The sequence below is a fragment of the Bolinopsis microptera genome, chromosome 3 (genome assembly GCF_026151205.1).
Source record: "Bolinopsis microptera isolate Bmic1 chromosome 3, MBARI_Bmic_1.0, whole genome shotgun sequence".
NCBI classification, from domain to species: domain Eukaryota; kingdom Metazoa; phylum Ctenophora; class Tentaculata; order Lobata; family Bolinopsidae; genus Bolinopsis; species Bolinopsis microptera.
The window spans coordinates 1,323,205-1,346,367 of NC_087074.1; the positions used below are offsets into that span (position 1 = coordinate 1,323,205).

Here is a 23,163-nt window from a genome sequence, read left to right on the forward strand (position 1 = left end):
GTTGTATTGTTTGTATATGTTTTGTAAATAAACTACTCCATACTTTCCTTGATTAACTGATCAGCTCCAATTTGTTTTAGTAACCTGTGTTGGGAACCTGTGTTAGTAACCTGTGTTGGGAACCTGTGTTTTGTGTTTCGGTTCCTTCGTGTGTACATCTGATTCAACTGTTGTTCCAATTTCTTGTTTGTCATGTTTAAAGTTTTTGACGTTTAAAATAACCTTCAGCTGTACAATTATTATTATTACTGTGTAGAAATCACAACCTGATCATTACCTGTGCTGATCAGCTGACCTGTTTTCCAGAGCTGAGCTTTTTGTGTTATCCACAATTATTTAGGATGTCAGGATCTGGAACCTTCCCTGATCTTCCCATAATATGCAACATGTAACCCTGATTATCCCCTCATTTGGTCCTCCCTAGTCCCTGTCGACACTTATTTTACTGCTAAATTTTAAAACCATGTTGGAGTCGGCATTATACCTCGACTGTCAAATTCAATCTGTCGTAAATAAATGCGGTGCCGTATATTTAAAATGCACATAAAAACAGTTAAAAACAGTTAAAGTGTAGATAGTAGATACGAGTGTTAATTTGGTATTGACAGTCCAGTATGGAAGAGTCGAGAATAAAGTAATGAATGTATTGGTTTATCATCTTGATGGTTCAACACTAATTGGTGTTTTACAGTATTTGATTTCAAGATAAGTCCAGTATCTTCTGAATTAAACCCACCATCTTCCTCCTCTCTCTCTCTCTCCTCTGAAAACACATTATAAATCGCGACTAAAAGCTCGCTCCGTGCAACCCGCACTATTTTAGCGGGGACTTATAGCTTTATAGTGAAAAACTCTGAAAACATGTGTGTTATAATGTTATTTCTGGTGCAATCAGGTTGTGTGTTGTACACAACTCCGCAAGCAATACACTCCTTAGTGGAGAGTGTACGGGCCTCCAGATCACCAGTCCCACCAATGAACAGATTTCTCACAACACATACACAACTTTTAGTTAACACACAGTTACAGATAGTAGCCACCCACCTCCCCACTAATCACACATCCAGACATTCTCACAATGTTCTTTTCTTCCTCAATCTGTCCCTCTTGATAATTAACAGTCTGTAACATCAGTTCCTCACACTCGCCCGTTAATCTGTGTGTAAAATGTACGGTCTGTGTGTGTGTGTGTGTGTGTGTGTGTGTGTGTGTGTGTGTGTGTGTGTGTGTGTGTGTGTGTGTGTGTGTGTGTGTGTGTGTGTGTGTGTGTGTGTGTACAGGACATGATTACAGTTAGAAACTATGTGAAATATGTGAAAATGTTGCACTGAAAACTGTAGTACGGCTTGTCAGGAATGAGAGCGGATGTTTTACAACATTACTTATAATATTACTAATATTACTAATATTTCTAATAATATCCTCCGCACGTTTACACCGTGCGTGGGCCTGGTGGGATGGAAAAGAGGGAAGTGCTAAATATGCTGTCCCAGTCCTCATTCAATTGAACTGCTGGTTAATTCGGTTGGTGGGGCCCATAACGAACTAATGCCCTCTGCATTTCACCCCTAGTGGCACCCTGCCTTGCAGCCAAATAACACGACTATGTTCACTGAGTCGGTATTTAAACGTTACCCATCATTACGTAGCACAGTGCAGTCTCCTGTCTTTCACGCCAGCTTCTATCTTCTAGCAATTCATTTTGGTAGTCACATTACATTTGGGTAGTCACATTACGTCACCGTCAGAGCCCCACCACATCTCCAATCTGGTCTCCAGAGTTTGACGTCAAAGTTACCAGAGTTTCTCTCTACTCACCAAGCTAAACTTGAGCTTCTCCAGCGTGCTTTTCTCTAATCTTAGTTCTGCTAATATAACAAGGACGCTATTCGAGAGAGTACAGTAATTTATCACAGTAAAGCAGGATCACGTGACGTGACGTCACAACACGTGACATGACGTCACAACTATTCGTGTCACGTGTTCTCCCACTGTCTAGAGAGAGAGAGAGAGGGTAGAGAGGTAGCTGCCGCCATTGCGTCTGCTCGTTGTAGTAGACAGAGTGCGGTCATCTCCCTGAGTATGAAGACACAGCCGTGTCACACACACACACACACACACATACACACACACACACACACACACTCAGCCGGGTGTGTGATAGGAACCGGATCTGAAATAGCCGGCAAATTCATATCCAGAGAGATGTTTGGGAGCCTTCAAAGAGGGCAGTTTAGGTGGAGCCCATTAGGGGCTTATTTCTGTAATGAGCCTCTATATTATATATCTGTACAATCGCTTTGTATTTGATGGATCACATTTCACCTCCATTTCACTGCTTCATATCAATGTTCTTCTCTTCGTTTGAGGTCCAATTCCGGTTATATACCAGTATATTATTATATCAGCTACTGAATAATTGATGTGCTGCTGGAATTTGGGGATTAAGGTGGATCATCCATTAATTATTTATTGACCACTCTTTCTGTTATGTCAACATATTTGAAATAGCGGAGATCATCCCCACAAGTTGTATATATTAAGTCAGAGTGAGGTTAATAATTACTTTATAAACCTCACAAGTAGGAGAGGTAATTACAATCTTCAGTTGCATTAAGCTCCTTCATTAAGATTTCCATTATATTTCTGGCCCCTGTATGATTTTGTGCACCGCTTTTAACCGCACTAATTAAGGTGAATCTGGCTGTTTAAGAGTGAAATAAAGCGGGACCTGGAAAATCCTGCACTCTGATACACGACCTAATTAGGGGTCTCAACCCATCCATTTAGATTGTGGTTTTTAATTACACACTTCCTAGTCCCCGTAGTCCTCCTCCTCCTCCTTTTTACACTCAGTAAGCTGTAACCTCGCACAGACCTCCCTTACTGCGGTGCTGCATTGTACGGAGTTGTGGCCAGTATGTCTGCTGAAGAGTAGCACGTGGTACTGAGTGCCACGGAACGAAAACACTAATTGCCGCGTCAAGACTTGGATTATATCAAAAAGGAAAAACAGACATAAGGCTTTGGAGACTCAGAGAGTTGTAAGAGTTTTTTAGGGATTCAAGGTTAAATGAGAAGGCGGAGAAACTTGTTAAATACGAGTACAGTGAGCCGGCGTACATTTAATATGTCTGTACCAATACTTGTTGACTTTCGGAATCACGTCCTTTTAGCAGCATATCAACCTTGAAATAAGATAATTCCGCAGGGCTTGGTCAACAGCTCATTGAGCTACATGACATAAGCTTAGCCTAAAAAGTTTGCTTTCAGAGCTTGTATTAATATCAAATTTCCCTTGTCCTAGCAAGTAAGGCATAATGACTGTCACCCGAAATTTGTATGCAATCAATAAATGGGGGGCTGTATTAAAATGCGGGGTGTGGTTATAGCTATTAGAGATGGTATGGAGTTGGCTGCTCTCTCTCGTTTGGGCGTGTTGAGCCTGATATTTAATATGCCTTTATACTGTAACCTAATCATGCCAGGGAGCTTTGCAAAATATTATAACTTTTCATGGCTCACGTCCCAGTTTCTGTGAGTTCTCTGGAAATGATGAAAAGCTTTACAGACCTTATCATCGAACCGTTAATTTATGTGTTTGTGTCAGGGTGTGTTGAAAATAAGTAATGTGAGTATGTGTGTGTACCGCATCGTTAAGTAAACAGTTGGGCCTATTTCACTGTTTATACTTATCACAAATGATAAACAAACATTCCTTTTCAGCAAAATGTACCAGAGCGGGGCGTGACAAGTTCGCCAAGTGAGCGGCCCCCGAGTCTGTCCCCGATCGATCGTGGTGTCCTTTCTCCCGTGGACAGACCTCGCAGCAGAACGCCACCAGCACGACCCCCTCGTAATGACCAACGGGTTTACAAGGGCACTTCTTCAAGAGTGTAGTTGCTCAACAGTACCGCATTGATTTGCGATTCAAAAACTTTATTCAGATTCAGATATATTAGGAAACTGCTTGACGAAGTTTCAGCAGGATTTGACGTCCAACCGCTTCAGTAGGGCGTGGACCCGGGACTATTTATTAAAACTGTATGGAAAGCGCGGACATGATTTGGTTGATGAAAACGCGCTTTTTTAGTGCTACATGAGTGCCGTGCAGGCTTGCGCGCACTGTAGAAATTTGTTACAACGACAAGGATTGTTTTCTTTTCTGGAGGGCGTGTTTGCACGCACAAGTATTTCGACCAGGGTGTTGAGTAAATACACGAATTAAATCTTAATTAAACGACTGATTTATAACTCCGAAACAGTGATATTTGTATTAAAACATAATGGATCTAACTTTTAGGCTCTTTTATATCAAAATTTTGAGTCTTGTTTTTTATTCTCACTAACGCACCCGTCCTTTAATGTTCATTCATGTTAGATTGTTGTCTTTCATTAAAGTACAATTGAAACAAAATAGTTGTAAGAATTGTAAAAACAAGATTTGTGAAATGAAAAGTAAAAATACGGGGCTGATGTGAACTGAGTATATATTATCATATTTGATATTTGTTTCAAGCAATCTAAGGAATGCACTAACAAGTTATTCTATCAGAGAATGCGGTGAAAAGTGTTTTTAGCCAAACAGAGAAGTTGAATTTCGTCATCAAAAGAATAGTACGCACTAAAAAGCTAAGAAATTAGTTGGAGGACTTCGCCGCTTCGACGCGAACTAGCATTCTTGCTTCGCATCGTCGATCGTTGCTCTGCTTCGCAGAGCAACGATCTGGATGGGTTGACATCGTCAACCAAGAAATTAGGTTCAAGGTTGTAGGTTTGTAACCTACCAACTCCAAGACGCGCGCCGAGTTGGACTCGTCGACGGTCTTGAAGTTGAAACAATATTTGAAACAAATATTTTACGAGTATCGCCCGTTAAAAATTAGGCTGGGCACCAAAAGTAAAATAGGTACCCACTACCCAAGTATGAAGTTAGCAAAATGGCTTGAACTAAAAAACTGAGCTCAGCTCCTGTAATAAAAGTTGCCATTCAAATAATTAAAAATAAATTAGCACAATTTAAATCAACAACGAAACATTATGTGATACTGATAGTCGTTCAGTTTAAAATTAAATTGGATAGAATAACATTCAAGCTCCTGCAGCTGTGCCAGTACATATTGTGTGTTACTCGTCATTGTCATCGTTACGCTCTGGGGCCTCCAGCTGCATGATCTTCATATTTTTAAACTTCTTGTTAAAATGTGACATGTCTTGGGGTGTAAATAAGATGTATTGACGCCGCTGTTGGTTCTGAACAGCATGCTCTACCAGCAGCTTCATGGCCACTTTACGGTTCATCAGATCCTGAAACAGGTAGGTTTGAGGTTGTAGAGCTTAGTTACAAGTTAGGTAATGGTCGTTAATCTAGGTCGGTTCTACTATTTATCCCAACTAATACTTATATATTAGTATTAGTAGGGATGATAGAGATTGATCCGGTTTTTGAGATAAACAATCTAGTAGTAGTACGAACTTAACCGGTGATACTCGTAAAATATTTGTTCCAAATATTAAGATGCGCGACGAGTCCAACTCGGCATGCGTCTTGGTAGATTATTAACCTAAAAGTACCAACTTAATTTTGATGGTTCATGAATTAGTAACAATAATGAAGGCATAAAACATAAGCTAATTTGTAATTAAACTTAAAACTTAAGAGGGTAAACATTTTGATAAGGTTTTCATCAAAATAACCAGACGACCACAACTAACCATGAAAACATCAAACTCGTCGAGACACCGAAATGGAGATTCCATCAGGTTCCAAAGACTGCAGATGAAGCAGACAGTTGAGAAAGATCTCTCACCGCCGGACAGTGATCGCACGTCGTGTATGTCCTGCGAGGCACCGCTCGTATCCACGTTCAGTTTCATCTCCAACACCTTCTTTTCGTGGTCTACCTATTGTAAAACTTATGGAGTAAAATAGCCAATTTTGGTAGTCAGACTGGTAATTTTCAGGGATTTATGGTAGGTTAGATTTATTTATGGTTGGGTGTTGGGGTAGGGCTTTGGTTAAGCTACTGCTTCACAATCCGGAGCGAGTGGTTTTTTTCAATTACTGGCGACCGATTTTTCGATTTACGAGCTGTTATGAACTGCATTTTTTTCGTACCATAAATAGCCTAAATTGAACTTAAAATGAAAAATAAAAGTTTTTCGTAAACAGGTCTAGGCCTCATCACTACTATTAAAAATATTAAAATGATCGGTTATCTCGCACTAACCTTGAGTTTGCCAGTATAGCCCCTCTGACTCAGGTTCATTATAAAGAAGTAGTTTATTCTCTTAGAAATCTCTTTTCTGAACCTGAAATACCTTTCCTCCCGCTCCTTCAAAATCTCCTGCAGGTCTCCGCTGAACTTTCTCATCTTTTTAACCATTGTCTGAATGTCCTCGAATTTCGTCTTCGCGTCGTGAAACCTACAAGTTCAAAATCATGGTGGTTTGTGGTTAGCTATTTGTTTATATCGAATTGAACAGGCCGTAAAATGGGAGAATGTTAACCTAAACCTAGCAATTGATGAAGAGTTGTCAACCTAGCAATCGATGAAGAGGTGTTGACTAACCTGCGGGTGATGTTGTCTACGTTGACGGTGGAGGAAGACCCTTGCTGTATCCTCAGCTCCATGTTTCTAATCTGCTGCTCCAGATCTTTGGCAGATCGTCGTGTGTCAACTCGAGGACAGCGCTGCTCGGCCATTCCTTGTGCCTCTGAGTGGGGTGGATGATGATTAATCACTCTACACTCGACTGTCACGTGACTTTTTCAACCCCTTCTCTAGCTGGTCCTGAACGACTATTCGAAACCCTAACCTTCTAATCTGATCCCAACCCTAACCCTAACCCAATCCTTAACAAAAGCATATGCTGAAACTCTAACCCTAACTAGATATTAGACTAACTTCCTTATACGGTCATATCACGTGATCGAAACAGTATTTGCCAATATCTCGGCCATACCCTGTGCCTCTGAGTAGGGTGGAAGTTTACAGGTACCACTACCAGGTAAAGTTGAAGTAGACAATGTTTTCATGGATTTTATCATTCACGCTGAAGACTTCAGCGAGTATGTTTTAAAGTAGGATATGGTATTTCTCTAGCCTACAACATTTTCAGGGTAGATAGATGAATTCGTGGAATGACAAACCTGAGATTTCCCGTTTTTTAGCAGTCAGCTCAGCATTGAACCTCTTCTTCTCGGTGTTGACCTCTTTCTTCTTCCTCTTATACTTCTCCAGCACGTCTAACAGTTGGGTGTTTTTCTTCTGCCCCTCGTGCATCTTTCCCTTTAACTCTTCCAATCTTACGTGGAGAGGGAACAGTAAAACTAATGACAGTTTAAAATATTCATTCAAATGTATCTGGAAGTTATAAAAATAACCAGTAATTTAAGGTTCGAGATTTGAATTACTCGGGCCCAGCAATGTACTTGCCAGTGTTTTATAATGTACCTGTTGGTGATGTGACTATCCCGCTCAGTGTTTTATAATGTACCTGTTGGTGATGTGACTATCCCGTTCAGTGTTTTATAATGTACCTGTTGGTGATGTGACTATCCCGTTCAGTGTTTTATAATGTACCTGTTGGTGATGTGACTATCCGGTTCAGTGTTTTATAATGTACCTGTTGGTGATGTGACTATCCCGTTCAGTGTTTTATAATGTACCTGTTGGTGATGTGACTATCCCGCTCGGTACTCTCAGCGTGTCTCTTGTTTGCCTCCTCGTGTTCTTGCTTCAAAGTCTCTTCCTTCTCAGCTAGACCCTCCTTTTCCTCGTTTATATTGTTTATCTGTTCTCCGTACTGACGCATCTCATCTTCAAGCGCTGTAGCGTCCAGCAAAGGGGCCTGGGAAAAGGAGTGTTAGCACACGGGATTGAGGATTATGGAGGTTCACATATCCGAAATATCTTCAAATGATTGCGAATAAAATCTTGTCTGTTGCTGTTAAGGCTCAATAACGACCAAGGAATTGATCCAATTTCAACCGTATACCCTGGCACATGCAACACTTTTATTTTTCGTCAGTTTTTAACAGGTAAAAATCTCTAAACCATCGATTAGCCGTAATTATTGTTACCTCGTCCACATTGTCGAGCTCAATAATCCTGTTCCTCACATTCTCCAGTTTCCTTTTAATGGCCTGCTGTTTCTTCTTCTCAGTGTTGTACTGTGCCCGGATATCGTTTACCTCCTTCTCTACACCACCCTTGTTTTGCCTCTGGATAGAACTCTGTTCACGAAGCTGACGGATCTTGTGGTTTATCTCCTCTATCACCTGACTTGGATCATCCTGAAAGAATTATAAGTAATGCACTGTCTGTTAAACCATCTAATAATCGATATTTTATATTTCGAGAAAATAACAGAATTGTCGGGCGTTTGGGATTTAAAAAATAATAACTGCGAAAATAAAAGCGCCAACTGCTGAAATATTGAAACTCAAAAAGAGACAAACCCTAAAGTAGCGGTTGTTTTTAGTTGGATCGTTAGAGTAGGCCCCCCTAGCCCTGACATCGTCTCCGGCCAGGGTCCAGGCGTTGTGCACGCGCGGTGGAGCATGTCCAATAATCAACATACGGGCCTCCTCACTTGACTCTATCAGTAGACTCTGTTCCAGACGTGCCTGGGGGGACCAGTTCTTAATTGGACCAACTTTTAAATATAAGTTGACACATTCTTAAAAAACAAGAATTCAAGAACAATTTTAATAAACATATCTTCAAAAGTCGATTAGTCTATAATACAAACAAAAATGTGAACAAAACCATGATGTTATCCAGCTAATATCAAATTCAAAATTCCGTATATTCTATTTTCATACCTGCTCAACAAGGGCGTTACTGATCACATGGTCATCAATATCCAACATATCGTACATAGTGGGATGTCCTGTCTGAGGCTTCTGAGAGCTCACATCGTAAGCTTCGTCCCTGAACTTCATCATGATCATGTTAGGGTGTTCCCGGGGGTTGGAGCAACTCTTCCGGAACAGATCCTGGAGTACCAGTTTATCGTGTTGGTCGTGGACTACGAAGTTAACCGCAAGTCCACCGATTGCCAGTTCGATCACGTTGGCCCATTTTGGATCTTTCACCTTCATGTGCAAACCTGGTTAGTGGTTATAAAATTTAGATATTATCGTGGTTGCAGGTGTTACCATGGCAACACTACTAGTTACCAGGGTTACACCACTAGTTACCATGGCAACACCACTAGTTACCAGGGTTACACCACTAGTTACCATGGCAACACCACTAGTTACCATGGCAACACAACTAGTTACCAGGGTTACACCACTAGTTACCAGGGTAACACCACTAGTTACCAGGGTTACAACACTAGTTACCAGGGTTACACCACTAGTTACCATGGCAACACCACTAGTTACCAGGGTTACACCACTAGTTACCATGGCAACACCACTAGTTATCATGGCAACACAACTAGTTACCAGGGTTACACCACTAGTTACCAGGGTTACACCACTAGTTACCAGGGTAACACCACTAGTTACCAGGGTTACAACACTAGTTACCAGGGTTACACCACTAGTTACCAGGGTTACACCACTAGTTACCATGGCAACACAACTAGTTACCAGGGTTACACCACTAGTTACCAGGGTAACACCACTAGTTACCAGGGTAACACCACTAGTTACCAGGGTAACACCACTAGTTACCATGGCAACACCGCTAGTAACCAGGGTTGCACCACTAGTTTCCAGGGTTACACCACTAGTTACCAATGGCAACACCACTAGTTACCAGGGTTACACCACTAGTTACCATGGCAACACCACTAGTTACCATGGCAACACCACTAGTTACCATGGCAACACCACTAGTTACCAGGGTTACACCACTAGTTACCACCTTCATGTGCAAACCTGGTAATTTAGATATTATTGTGGTTGCAATTTGGCTGGCAATCCAAAGCTCCAGCATTGTTCTCTCGACCAAGGAAAGATAAACAAATGAAAATCAATCTGTAAAAAAGAAACGCCATTAATTTGCCAAAATATACATTTGTATTGCTTGTTCGGTCTTTCCACCAATAATATCGATCAAAAACGAAATTATACAAATGACCCAAAACTCACCAAACGGTCCTCTCGGTTTTTTGTTGAATCTGTTGAGTCTGTCAGCCTCGTCCACTTTCCTGAGAAGGTCAGGCATGAACCTGCCAAAGACACTGACCCTGTTCTTCTTAGCCTCCTGCTGAGTCCGCAACATGTCCTGGTGCTTCCTGATCTGTACGTCCGTCTGCTCGATATCCTGTCTGTAAAATGTGGCGTGTTAGGGATCGTTCACATATTACGTAATCAGCTTGGGGGGGGGGGGGTTTCGAATGATTACGCTAGTGTAATTTTGATACAATAGCTATGTGTAAAACTGATTACGGAGGGGGAGGGGGGGTGGGGGCGGTAAAAATGTTCCAAAAAATGATTACGCAATATGTTAACGACTCCTTATGACTTAGGAAAGGGTTGTAGAGATTTAGATAAAATCCAAATAGTAATTGAAAATTTGATCTAGCAAGGATATAAAAGTTGATTTTTGTCCATCATTAGGTTAGAGTTCACATGTTCTGTAAATCGTAGTTGGTGGAGTACATCACTAATTATACGTCACATCACTAATTATACGTCATATGATCTGACCCCTAATAGAGGGGGCCTGGAAGTCGTGCAGCCATGGCTTCAGTACGTTTGAGGATAAAATATGACTATTGATTTTAATATTTATTCCGACTATTGATAACTGACTAGCACTGTTCACATTTTTTTTCATTGGGCCATATTGGACTCCTTTTAATGAAAAGTTATGAGGATACAATTAAGAAGGACAATAAATATAAAATAAGGTGTATAGCACATCTCGAATAATTATAATATTTTCAGGTTTCCTTGGAAATCTATTCCCTAGTTAAGTTATAAGTTTCGGTTTTCATTAAAGTTCGCTTTCAGTTTGATTGGTTGAATTTGCTATCACCACAGAAACAGCGTTCGATCTTTTACGGAGTAGTCCCAAAATCCACAACCTCATTTCCCTCATCCTCCAAACATAGAGAAGTGGATTTAGAGAAGCGTTGAGGACAGTACAGAAGAGTTCGCTTAGAAGCCAGCTGTAGAAAAACATAAAATTGTTGTCATATATGGGTCCTGGGTACAGTTTATACCACGCCATGGTGAATGAGTACAGACCGCTGTTGAAGAAAGTAAAGCAATTACACAGCAGGAAGATCGCTGCAAAGTAAGTTATGGTGATTGAAGCTTGCTGATTTCTTCTCTGAGATGCATCAGTGATATAATGTTTTTTCTTGAGGTTTAAAATGGATACCAGGAACGCTAGAAACACGATTACTGGAGGGACTCCCAAACAAGCGCTGTAGTTAACTTGATAAAAGGTGTAGAATGTAGACTCTGAGTAAACTTGTCCAAGTGCTGCAGCGGTGCTGTAATAGGCATCAGCATGGACAAAGTACAAGGAGTTCCAGATGCAATGGTACACAAGGTACACTGGAATGGATATGATAACTGCTCTTTTGTTGACTTTGTAGAACGGCTGCATGATGACAACTGCTCGAGATAAAGACATCAACATCACCACAAACATGGACATTTGTTGAAGCAACAAGAGTATAAAATACCAGATCAAGCAGAAAGTTGTGTTGCCCAGGATCCCAGGCGCTCGGTTGGACAGCAAATTGAAGGCAACAGGAAGGTGAATAATGGTGGATCCTATATCTATGGAGCAGGCAACTATGTAAAGAAGAGTCGACAGATTTCGTTTCTTTGTGTGGAGGAAGTATCTCAAAGCTAGGCAGTTTCCCGGAAGTCCGATCACAAAGCAGGCAAAGAACCCAACTGCAATCAAACCGTCAAATACTCTGTACTGAGTTTCCAGGATCAGACCTACATCTGGTGTAGTCTGTGCCAAAGTTGTACTCATTGCCATGATATTATGTCTGGTAAAATTATTGAATCAGGATTAATCGAACGTTAAGGATATTCAATGAATAGTGAATACTGATATTAAATGTTTATTAATGCTAAGTGGTGTCACGATGAGTGGGACAAGATAAATGCTGGATCGACCCTTATTGCAGTAAAAAAGGTTGACGTAAAATCTTAATGAAATACATTAGATGATCATAACAAGTTGTCTAGTCATGTAAAGCTAAATCTTATATATTATATTAATGAAATACACAGATAAACGCGATTAGGCCAGTAGTCATGTCCTCATCACGCAGCAAAGATGTCTATTCCATCAAATACCAAAGTATAACAAACCTGAATGTAAAGGTAAATACAGTGGGTTCAGTGCACTGTACAGTGTACTGTGTACTGTACCGGGTACCCACTGTTAACACACTGTTCCCACAAGATCAAGATGGAGACATAATCTGTGATTATACTACAACCCAAAGGCTGGTATTGTTGTAATATCCTTGTGTGTAATGGCGAACAATTATGAATAGCGGTTTTACTGTATCATGTGCATGCTCAGAGATAGAAGTTCCGACACGTACTTAGGGGCCAGTTACTGTTTATGGAAAAAGCATTTAGAGGTCTTTTAACGGCAGATGTTCATAACCATGCTGCGGTTTTTTCATTATATTATTATGAGAGGTTTCGGGAATTCAAGTATCCGAGATGAGAGATCGCATACCAAGTTCGTGATTTTTGACGCATTTTAATGTGCCTCTGGTCAAATAGTTAAGTATAACTGTATAAAGGGATCTCATTTTCAAGGGTCACCTATTGCAGTCGCTGGAAGAAAATAAATTTAGCTGAAAGTAAAATAGTAGCAATCGACTAGAGCTGTGCGTGCTTATTGCTCGTGTTCTACCTTACCTTTGATACCTTTGTGTGTCACTAGTCAGTGAGTCAGTCGATATCTTACTATATATAAAGCGAGACGATATATATATATATATCTGTGCCATTTTACTGACACCACGGCATCAACTTTAACGCAACTTTCCGCAAAAACCGTAAAAGATATACAACTGAAACTTTTTTGACTGGGTTAAATGCTTTAATGGCCTTCAAATCAGCATGAAAAAATAAAAAATTGGCCAAGGAATAATAATTTTAGTGCCCAAAATTTGGACTCCCAAGTGGTGTCAAAAACGCGAATTAAATAGGTAATAATTATTTTAGTCTCTCGAGTCTTGACACCACTTTAGGGTTAGACGGGTTCCTGCTAGTAATACTAATAGACAGCGAGCAACAAATAATTTCATGTTAGTCGTTAGTCTTATGCACCTTCTGTCCCCGTGTGCCTATAATCATCTTTAATCTCCTGTTTATCCTAGCATTTTTATTCTAACCATTTATTCTATACTCTTTTTAAATTCTTTATCGAGGAGGATCATTAGTCATTATGAAGCACCTCAATCAGTAATTATTCGTTCCATTATTACCCCGCAATTTTCCGTTTTCCAACCGTTTAAATCATTCGGGACTTTGAATCGGTAATTAACCCTCATTATCTCTGCTCTAGCCCCCACGTGACAGCAACACGTGATGTTCGCCTCTCTGTTTATTATGCTTTTATGTTCTGCGATTTTATGTACATTTTTCACCATTTTACTTCATGTTTAAACTTCATAACCTGTATCTGTTTACACAGAGGTGTACCTATTCTTCACACCACGATTCATACTGATTCATACATTTAACATACTACGTCGTTTTTCAATTAAGAGGAATAAATGTTACGAAGGGAATTTATTTCTATACAATTTTACGGTCAATCCCAGCTTTTTTCAAGTGGGGTTTACAAGTTATCGTTATGTATCATTTAATTATAACAGAAGCATGAGGACCTTATAGTCTTCCGTAAGGGCTGCAATCACCTTCGGATTGCAGGTTGCATGCCTATGTTTTTTCACCATGTCGAGGCGGAAGAGGTGCAGGAGACCACCTACTCCACGATGGCATCTGATACAATACAATACAATAGTCGTTAGTCGTTACTATCCACAAGGCACAAACTTAATAGTTAGAATATTCATCCTTGAATAACAGCGTTATTTGTTGTAATAATACCTCATCAAAGGTCGGTAAATTTGGTGCCACCGTAATCTACAATTTACTCATCACCGCATATGATTGCTCACCTGGGCAAACCTATGGTTTCATATGACCCGAATACTAGGATCCCATTGGACGGCTACAATGACCTTAAAATATTTTATAAAATCTATAATGTAGGAGGCACAGTAAATAACTTTAACGATCTTACTTAATGATGGCAGCGGTTCAATAGATTTGCAGTTAACCGATGATATTAATATGAGATATATGCTAATTCTTAAAAGTAAATTCATTGCCATTGTCACTGCAACATCGACGAAAAGTTCGACACGACACACGGAGGCTCAATTGAAAATCACATATTTTCAGAAAATCACATATTTCATTACAAATATCATTTGCTACTAAATCATCAGAACATGAACTCTGGAGGGTATAAGAAGTGACGAACTGTCAGTAAAATTATCCACACTGCGGTATTCTCACTGCGGTATTCTTATAAACGGGTTCTCAAGAGCATTAACAAATACGACAAGAATTAATCTATTAAAATTTACAATTTAACCTATTAAAATTTACAATTTAACCACAATCAAGGAAATCAGACGTGCAATAATTGGATTATACTGAGGAGCTTTGAAGAGTGGAGGATATCTGATAATATTGGTTTTAAATCGGGCGGTAATATAGTAAGATGGTAGATAAACTGCATTAAAGCTGCTTTCCGGCATTACAACAAAGTCTTGAAGCAAGACCAAATCGTATTACTCAATAAGAACTCACCTAAAATATTGAGAACATTTAATTTTAAAGACCAATGTGTGAAATATAGCACGCGCTTGCGCATTGCGTGTGCTATCTTAAACAATAATCTCAAGATGTGTGTGTGTTTGTGTGTGTCTGTCTGTCTGTGTGTGTTTGGGAATCAACGGTTAATCAACGGTTAAATAACGGTTAGAGCTTAGGACTGGTTTTTTCGGTATAGTTTCAACTGCGTACTGAAGTCCCGGCCTTGGGCACGGGTTAAACTAGTACTCAATATCCTGGTGATAATGGTTACAACTTTACAAGTCATTAAACACAATGTGTTGCAACACAATGTATTGCAACATTATATAATTGTAAAGTCATACTATTGAACACTATGTGACTACAATGTATGCCTCAATTATGCTAATACCCAACATCCTACCCATCAGAATACTACATATCCACACAAGGGCCTTAGCCTGCCCGTTCTATGTAGATTATAGAAGTATAGACATACAGCACGGAGGATCGAGTAGCTGTATATTTTATACATCCCGAGTCCAGGTGCGAGGAGGAGGTATATATCCACGTTCGGGAGCTTTCCCATCCCAAAGTTATCTGATGGAATTAATGCAATGGAATCAATATTATTGGACCTAGTGAGTTCTCACGCTATCATGTCACGTGATTATGTTTTGGTTGTCTCATAATAATTTTGAAGACGCTCGACCGTGCCAGTTACACGGTTAAACTTGTTAGAAAAATGAGAGAAATTATGCCTTACAAAATGATGCCAAGCTACGATAGTAAAAAAGAACTGGATTGCGATGGCGATGACACCTGGGATGTGTGACAAGAAAGCAGCTGGAGAATGCGGATATGAGTGACGAGGAAATGGTAATTGTCATTTGCCGTGTTTTTCTAGAAGGAAAAAAGCTTAGATTTGGTATAGTCAAACCTCTCCATATCGGGCTTCTCGGGGGAGACGAAACCTGTCAAGCGTATCATTATTTCATGTACTCCATTACTAATTGGCCATTAGGGGCCAATTAGTAATGGAGGTACGGTATGGAGAGGTTTTACTGTTTTAATCTTAGCAATATTCATAATTTATAAAAGGTATTCTGTTTTCCAAAATATGTATGTAAATATATATGTAAGTATCATGATTTAAAAGCTGGAGATTCTAGTCGTCATAATATTGTCAAGTTTTCGTTTTACTTAGTGAATCAGGCTCCCTTTGGAACACTGATCTTAATTTAGAAAATTACAAACCTTGCTCGTTTGATTGACTGAAAATTTATTTTCAAATAAAAAATGCAGATCAAAAATTAAATTTTGGGGGCATCACCATGATCGCTCAATTCGCCATGAAATTTTTAGAATCTTTGAATAAAAATGGCGGAACCTAATTCCAATTAATTCTTACTTAACAGTCGACCCTTCCCATCTCCAGTTTTAACACTTATCAACAGAAAAACGAACCTGATTCTACTTAGATCTACTGTCATATCAGAGAGTCTACTCTCCAAGTGCTCCATGGTTGATGTGGTAGATGTCATTTCTTCTGTATACTGTCCCTGAGCAAGTTAATATTAAAGTCATTATTGTGACGGTACATTAGAACCAGACAGAAACAAAGTGTTAAGGGCCTGAACGGAACCCCCGGTTTCAGTTCCTTGTTTAACACTGCCGTACAGCAAGGACATCCACCGGGTTCTCCAAGGATGGGCACATAGCTCACTCCACACTATGCTCTGTCAAATGCTGCATATATACCAAGGATCTACAGGAAATATTTCCTTTTAAGTTTAGAGGGCGATCTGTGAACAGACAACTACCTCATTCCCAACTAAGGAACTAAAATTCCTATACTATCCCAACGAGCTACACCACATATAATGGGATGGGAACGTTTAAACCATGTGTAGCTAGTATAAAGCTCCATAGTATAAAGGTTTTGTTTCACTTTTAACACTTTTAGTATGTTTAGATGAAAAGCTTTAATTGTGCAGTGTTACATCTAAATATTTACGCAATTTTTAAATTGACTTAATTCAACAGTCTTCTCTGCTACAATTCTTACTCTCGTTTATCATTACCACTTAGCAGGTCCCTCTACAGTCTACATATTTTCACCATTTTATTTGAGTTAAGAAATTATCTTAAACAATAATCTCAGAATGTGTGTTTGTGCGTTTATAATTTCCGAGCGGCTTAATCAAGAAAACGGTAAGAGTTACGGGGCTGGTTTTTTTGGTATAGTGCCGACAAAACTATGAGGAAGCCAAATGATATTATTTAGCGTTGGTACATTTATCATAATTAGATTATTCGGCAATTATGTGTTACTGACTTAGCGAGTAAATACTCCTATCCTTTTTAACTGCGGCAGTGAAATAAAGATTGTCGCCAGCGCAGTAATCTTAGTTTCTGTTAATCAATAGAAAAGTTTAGTCAGCAACATAGCTGACCGCAGTGATTAATTACATTCAGTATTGCAATACGTTGGCGTTGTAAACTGCTATTTTAATTTAATAAAAAATCAGAATAGTATAAAATGCATAATTTCAGGCCCTTATGATACATTTTTATCCTAGCGTTACACTTTTACGTTGTTCTTCATACATGACTGATTAACTCTTTGGGGCGTTATTTCACTACCGAAGAGTTAAAATACAGTGTTAAACAACAGTTGTTGTGTTAGGGTGTGTTACTAATTACTAGTTAATTTCACTGCAAATACCTGCTTATCCCGACACTCCGCCAGCTCCTGATCTCGTTCAGCCTTCTCAGCTTCCACATTCCGGGCTTTGTTACTGATAGTAATAGTGATAGTAGTAGTAGTAGTTTGTTATTGTTAGAGCACAGGAAAAACGGTTGGAAGTGCCAATTTGGTGATCACATTAAATTAAATGATACAATTTGAATTGCTTTGTATCCTAATAACAAAGTTTGCAGATTCAGTGATAGCCTTGCTGAAGATCTGGTATTGAGAGAGATTAAATAATAAATAAATACAAAACAAAGAGACCACAATAACATTACACTTACATTAGTTCACATCATTTGTAAACATCACATACCTGTCTTCTATTTCCCGGATCCTTTTAGTTAGACGCTGACGATCCATGTTCAAATCTTTAATACTGTTGTTGGCAGTTTTTATCTTCCGTTGCACTTCCAGTAACTGGTTAGTGGGATATGTAGTTTTTAGCAGTGGAATAGTCATGCACAACCACAAAATTCACATGGGCCAACAATATAGATATGAAGTAAAGGCCCCCCCTTACCTCGCGTTTCTTAGCATGAGCTAGCTGTCTGAGAGAAGCCTGATCAGACTCCAAAGACTGGTACATCCTCATGTCTTCACTCATCTCTGTCTCTAAAGCCTACATTATGGGAGGTACTGTTATTAGATGTTGTTTGATACGCAATGTTAATTCGGATAAAGTACAAATAAACGTGTTGTATATTTTGATGAGTTTCCAATGAGGCAAAGATATTCACTCTTTCTCAAACCAAAAGATATACACTTCACCTTAACATTCGCTTCAGCTTCGTTGAACTTTTCCTGTGCCTTAGCGATTCCCTGTTCAACGTTAGGAAGGTGAGAGTTGAGCTTGTCAATAGATCGCTGTATTGGGATCTGTTCGTCTTCAATCTCCTTCACCTGGAAAATAGCATGTCCTGCTGTTTAACCTCTGTCTATCTCCTTCACCTGGGAAATAGCATATCCTACTGTTTAACCTCTGTCTGGGAAATAGCATATCCTGCTGTTTAACCTCTGTCTATTTTCAATCTCCTTCACCTGGAAAATAGCATGTCCTGCTGTTTAACCTCTGTCTATCTCCTTCACCTGGGAAATAGCATATCCTCCTGTTTAACCTCTGTCTATTTTTAGAGGGGAAATAGCATGTCCTGCTGTTTAACCTGGGAAATAGCATGTCCTGCTGTTTAACCTCTGTCTATTTTTAGAGGCATGACACTATGACACACTGGGAAATAACATGTCCTGCTGTTTAACCTCTGTCTATTTTTAGAGGCATGACACTATGACACACTGGGAAATAGCATATCCTGCTGTTTAACCTCTGTCTATTTTTAGAGGCATGACACTATGACACACTGGGAAATAACATATCCTACTGTTTAACCTCTGTCTAATCTCCTTCACCTGGGGAGTAGCATATCCTGCTGTTTAACCTCTGTCTATTTTTAGAGGCATGACACTATGAAACACTGGGAAATAGCATATCCTGCTGTTTAACCTCTGTCTATTTTTAGAGGCATGACACTATGACAGGAAATAGCATGTCCTGCTGTTTAACCTCTTCAATCTCCTTCGCCTGGGAAATAGCATGTCCTGCTGTTTAACCTCTGTCTAATCTCCTTCACCTGGGGAGTAGCATATCCTGCTGTTTAACCTCTGTCTATTTTTAGAGGCATGACACTATGACACACTGGGAAATAACATGTCCTGCTGTTTAACCTATGTCTATTTTTAGAGGCATGACACTATGACACACTGGGAAATAACATGTCCTGCTGTTTAACCTCTGTCTATTTTTAGAGGCATGACACTATGACACACTGGGAAATAACATGTCCTGCTGTTTAACCTCTGTCTATTTTTAGAGGCATGACACTATGACACACTGGGAAATAGCATATCCTGCTGTTTAACCTCTGTCTATTTTTAGAGGCATGACACTATGACACACTGGGAAATAACATATCCTACTGTTTAACCTCTGTCTAATCTCCTTCACCTGGGGAGTAGCATATCCTGCTGTTTAACCTCTGTCTATTTTTAGAGGCATGACACTATGAAACACTGGGAAATAGCATATCCTGCTGTTTAACCTCTGTCTATTTTTAGAGGCATGACACTATGACAGGAAATGGCATGTCCTGCTGTTTAACCTCTTCAATCTCCTTCACCTGGGAAATAGCATGTCCTGCTGTTTAACCTCTGTCTATTTTTAGAGGCATGACACTATGAAACACTGGGAAATAGCATATCCTACTGTTTAACCTCTGTCTAATCTCCTTCACCTGGGGAGTAGCATATCCTGCTGTTTAACCTCTGTCTATTTTTAGAGGCATGACACTATGAAACACTGGGAAATAGCATATCCTGCTGTTTAACCTCTGTCTATTTTTAGAGGCATGACACTATGACAGGAAATAGCATGTCCTGCTGTTTAACCTCTTCAATCTCCTTCACCTGGGAAATAGCATGTCCTGCTGTTTAACCTCTGTCTATTTTTAGAGGCATGACACTATGACAGAAATAGCATGTCCTGCTGTTTAACCTGGGAAATAGCATATCCTGCTGTTTAACCTCTGTCTATTTTTAGAGGCATGACACTATGACAGGAAATAGCATTTCCTGCTGTTTAACCTCTTCAATCTCCTTCACCTGGGAAATAGCATGTCCTGCTGTTTAACCTCTGTCTATTTTTAGAAGCATGACACTATGACAGGAATGTTATTGGAATATTATCCTAATGACTTACTACATAGACTATAGAGAAGCGGTACTTTTCACAGAATAGCCTCTTAAATCTTAGATTCAAAAGTAATCAAAGCCATCTACTTAGGACGTCCGCCAAAATCGCATATTTTCAGGCCACCCCCTCCCCCTGTACTGTCCGGGTTTGTCCAAATGTTTCCCGATCCATGACTCAAAGTGCCGAAGGCACAAAAGAGTCAAGGACAAGGGTTAGCGAACGAAGTTTTTTTTGTATATGGTAGCTTTGCGACCGTCCTGCGACCGTGCGAGCGAGCGTACGTGCCCTATTAGAGTTTGTCAATCCCCAAAGTTATTTTGCGCAATATTCTGAAATCTGAATTAAATTGGTATTGGCGCGCGACGCTGAACCGATCAAGTAAATAAATCGTTAATTTCACCATGTACGTATCCAACTAGTTAGTCACTAATTGATAGGATATTATTTCGAATTAGTATTTTAGTATTACCATTTTGCACTCCGTGTCATATCAGGTTGCATAAACAATAAACATATTGTTAGTGTTAGTGTTACATAGAAATGCATACGATTTTCAAATGTAATATGGAATTAACTGGGCGGCGCTTGGCCTATCACTCTGCCATATCTGCATGCTTATAAAGTATAAACAGTAAAGCCTAGGGTCCCCAGGTTGTATGGAATATGATAAAATACGCCATCACGGATCGGGAAATTGAGCTGCCATCCACAAAAGAAAAGCGGCCGCATTTCTTGTTAATACTTTCAACACTACTATATAACAAATAATTTGAGATCATGAATACGATGTTGTAACATTGAAACGTTGAGTAAATTCCTTTCCTGATAACAGCATTTTTCCTTGTCGCATCAAACGGGATCAATACAATTTTACACAAGAATACACTAATTTTGAAGATTAGACATAAATTTCCGCACTTCCATCAAAATCAAATTTTCGGCAATCACGAAGACATAAAAACTTAAGATGTTATTACAATCTTTCTGTATCAAATACGGAAAGATAGTGAGCATTTTACACGTTCAATTACGCCGAAGTTCAGTAACATACACACCGCAACTACATAATATTATATGAACTGCGGTCATTGTATAATATTATAAGATATCTTTGTTCTTTGAACTTTACACTAAACCCTGCTGTTATCTGTTGTATGCGGTGTTTCTTTGTTTTTTACTAAATTATATCAATCATTAATCTTCCATGAGGTTCAAGTACCAGTAGCTGATGAAATTTATTTTACAATTTCTTACACTATCCGACGTCTGCAAATAAGTGTTTTAATGTCGTTTTTATATCATTGTAGATTTAAAGTTAAGACAATTTACTTCGTTTGTCTGACTTTAGCAGCGTTTTTATGTTTTAAAACTGTGATAACTGTTTTTTCTGCCACAAAAGTCAGCTACATTGAAGTAAGGGTAGCTCCAACAGTTGATAACAAGAGTTATACTCCAACGGAAGACATTGACTATAACACAGATAAAACATTATTAACTGAAGATGAACTCAAAGACATCCCTATTACTTCTCCCACAAATGCCTCAGTAGTTGTAAACGAGGGAGACTTTCTGAGGGATTCTAACTCTTCAAATACTACAGCCCAATATAAAGATAGCTATTACATTGTGTTTGTCATCCCAACCCACCCCTCAAAGATAACTATTCGTCAAGCGATCAGAGAAACATGGGCGAATATTACTGCTTGGTCTTTGTTAGCAAATGAAGAGTGGGAGGATAAGAAGAAAATAAGATTGATGTTTGTTTTTGGTGCGCTGGACTCTAGTTCTAATTCTACCGAGTTTCAAGAAGAGCTATCTCAAAATAATGATATGTTTGTAGTCAGCAATATTAAAGAAAGTTACCAAACACTTCGCTACAAAGTAGTGTGGGGTATGGGATACTCTTATCAGCACTTCAACTATAAATTTCTTGTTAAAACTGATGACGACATCATGGTAAACTTACCAGTTCTAGTTCGAGCTGTGTCACGTTTTACTCCAGGTCTCCGCTATGTGGGACTCTGTGGTCACCCGCCCCAAAGATGGAGATATTGTTCAGGAGGGGGTTATGTATTGTCACGTGACCTTGTTGGACATATACTAAACCTCCCTGAAACTGTTCACAATGTCACCATCAAGCCGGAGGATGTTTTCACTGGTTGGCTTGTCTGGAATGTTAACAATTTGAATAATGTTTACAATACTACTGAGTTTGCAGTTAAACCTCATTATAGGTATAGGGCGCTGTCTATGGCGCGGTACAAGTGTGGGCCTTTGAACAAGTGGTTTTATCATGGTTACAAGGGGAAAAAGTACGATTATCGAGTTGAAGCATTTCGTGAATTTTTCATGAACAATTCTACTATCGAGTGTGGAAATAAAGATACGACATTATGATATCAATGGTTGTTCTTATTGATTGGATTGTTGATAAATGATACCCGTAGACTAGTATTGACTGATAGACATATATTACAATGCAACTGTTTAATCTTGATTAAAGTAATTAATGTAAACTCTTTGTTCCGCTTCCGCACAAAAATAGGTCAAATAATGACATGATTATCATGATCAGCATTCAACTGGAATTGCAATTGGCGGTTCAGCTTTAATTTTATGTGAAATTGACGAAACTTTTAAAATTGCTAAGTGAGCAGTAATGTCAACCTTCAGTGAGAAAGAAAGGTTTTACGATATACGAAAACGAAATGGTCTTGGGCCTGTGGCTCGATTTTTTCAAATGTAAACTCTTGTCCAAATTTAAAATGTCAATTCTTGATTTTATGAAGAAGCAGATTGGTTGAAATCGGTTTGAGATTCGACAATTTAGATTTTAGC

The 23,163-nt window shown here is 39.2% G+C and overlaps 2 protein-coding genes across 6 annotated transcripts in view; one reads left to right on the forward strand and one right to left on the reverse strand.

Annotated features, from left to right (window-relative positions):
* The window catches only part of LOC134813008 (uncharacterized), an 84,066-nt gene extending 79,649 nt beyond the window's left edge, over positions 1-4,417 (forward strand). For all 4 annotated transcript variants that reach the window (XM_063820669.1, XM_063820667.1, XM_063820668.1 and 1 more), the window contains one exon: positions 3,727-4,417. In XM_063820669.1, the coding sequence (XP_063676739.1) occupies positions 3,727-3,900 (174 nt within the window). In that variant the 3' untranslated portion in view covers positions 3,901-4,417. The remainder of the gene's footprint in view (positions 1-3,726) is intronic.
* A 9-nt stretch (positions 4,418-4,426) lies between these two features.
* Positions 4,427-23,163, reverse strand: part of LOC134813001 (structural maintenance of chromosomes protein 6-like) — a 46,654-nt gene continuing 27,917 nt past the window's right edge. Inside the window, exons 6-20 of one of the 2 annotated variants that reach the window (XM_063820657.1) lie at positions 18,351-18,482; positions 18,103-18,201; positions 17,896-17,999; positions 17,556-17,628; positions 16,295-16,389; positions 10,112-10,290; positions 8,831-9,117; positions 8,465-8,632; positions 8,087-8,299; positions 7,673-7,854; positions 7,154-7,308; positions 6,573-6,717; positions 6,231-6,426; positions 5,716-5,904; positions 4,427-5,307 (exon numbers count right to left, since the gene is read on the reverse strand). In XM_063820657.1, coding sequence (XP_063676727.1) covers positions 5,128-5,307; positions 5,716-5,904; positions 6,231-6,426; positions 6,573-6,717; positions 7,154-7,308; positions 7,673-7,854; positions 8,087-8,299; positions 8,465-8,632; positions 8,831-9,117; positions 10,112-10,290; positions 16,295-16,389; positions 17,556-17,628; positions 17,896-17,999; positions 18,103-18,201; positions 18,351-18,482 — 2,397 coding nt within the window. In that variant the 3' untranslated portion in view covers positions 4,427-5,127. The remainder of the gene's footprint in view (positions 5,308-5,715; positions 5,905-6,230; positions 6,427-6,572; positions 6,718-7,153; positions 7,309-7,672; positions 7,855-8,086; positions 8,300-8,464; positions 8,633-8,830; positions 9,118-10,111; positions 10,291-16,294; positions 16,390-17,555; positions 17,629-17,895; positions 18,000-18,102; positions 18,202-18,350; positions 18,483-23,163) is intronic. The other variant, XM_063820658.1, reaches the window with a different exon arrangement.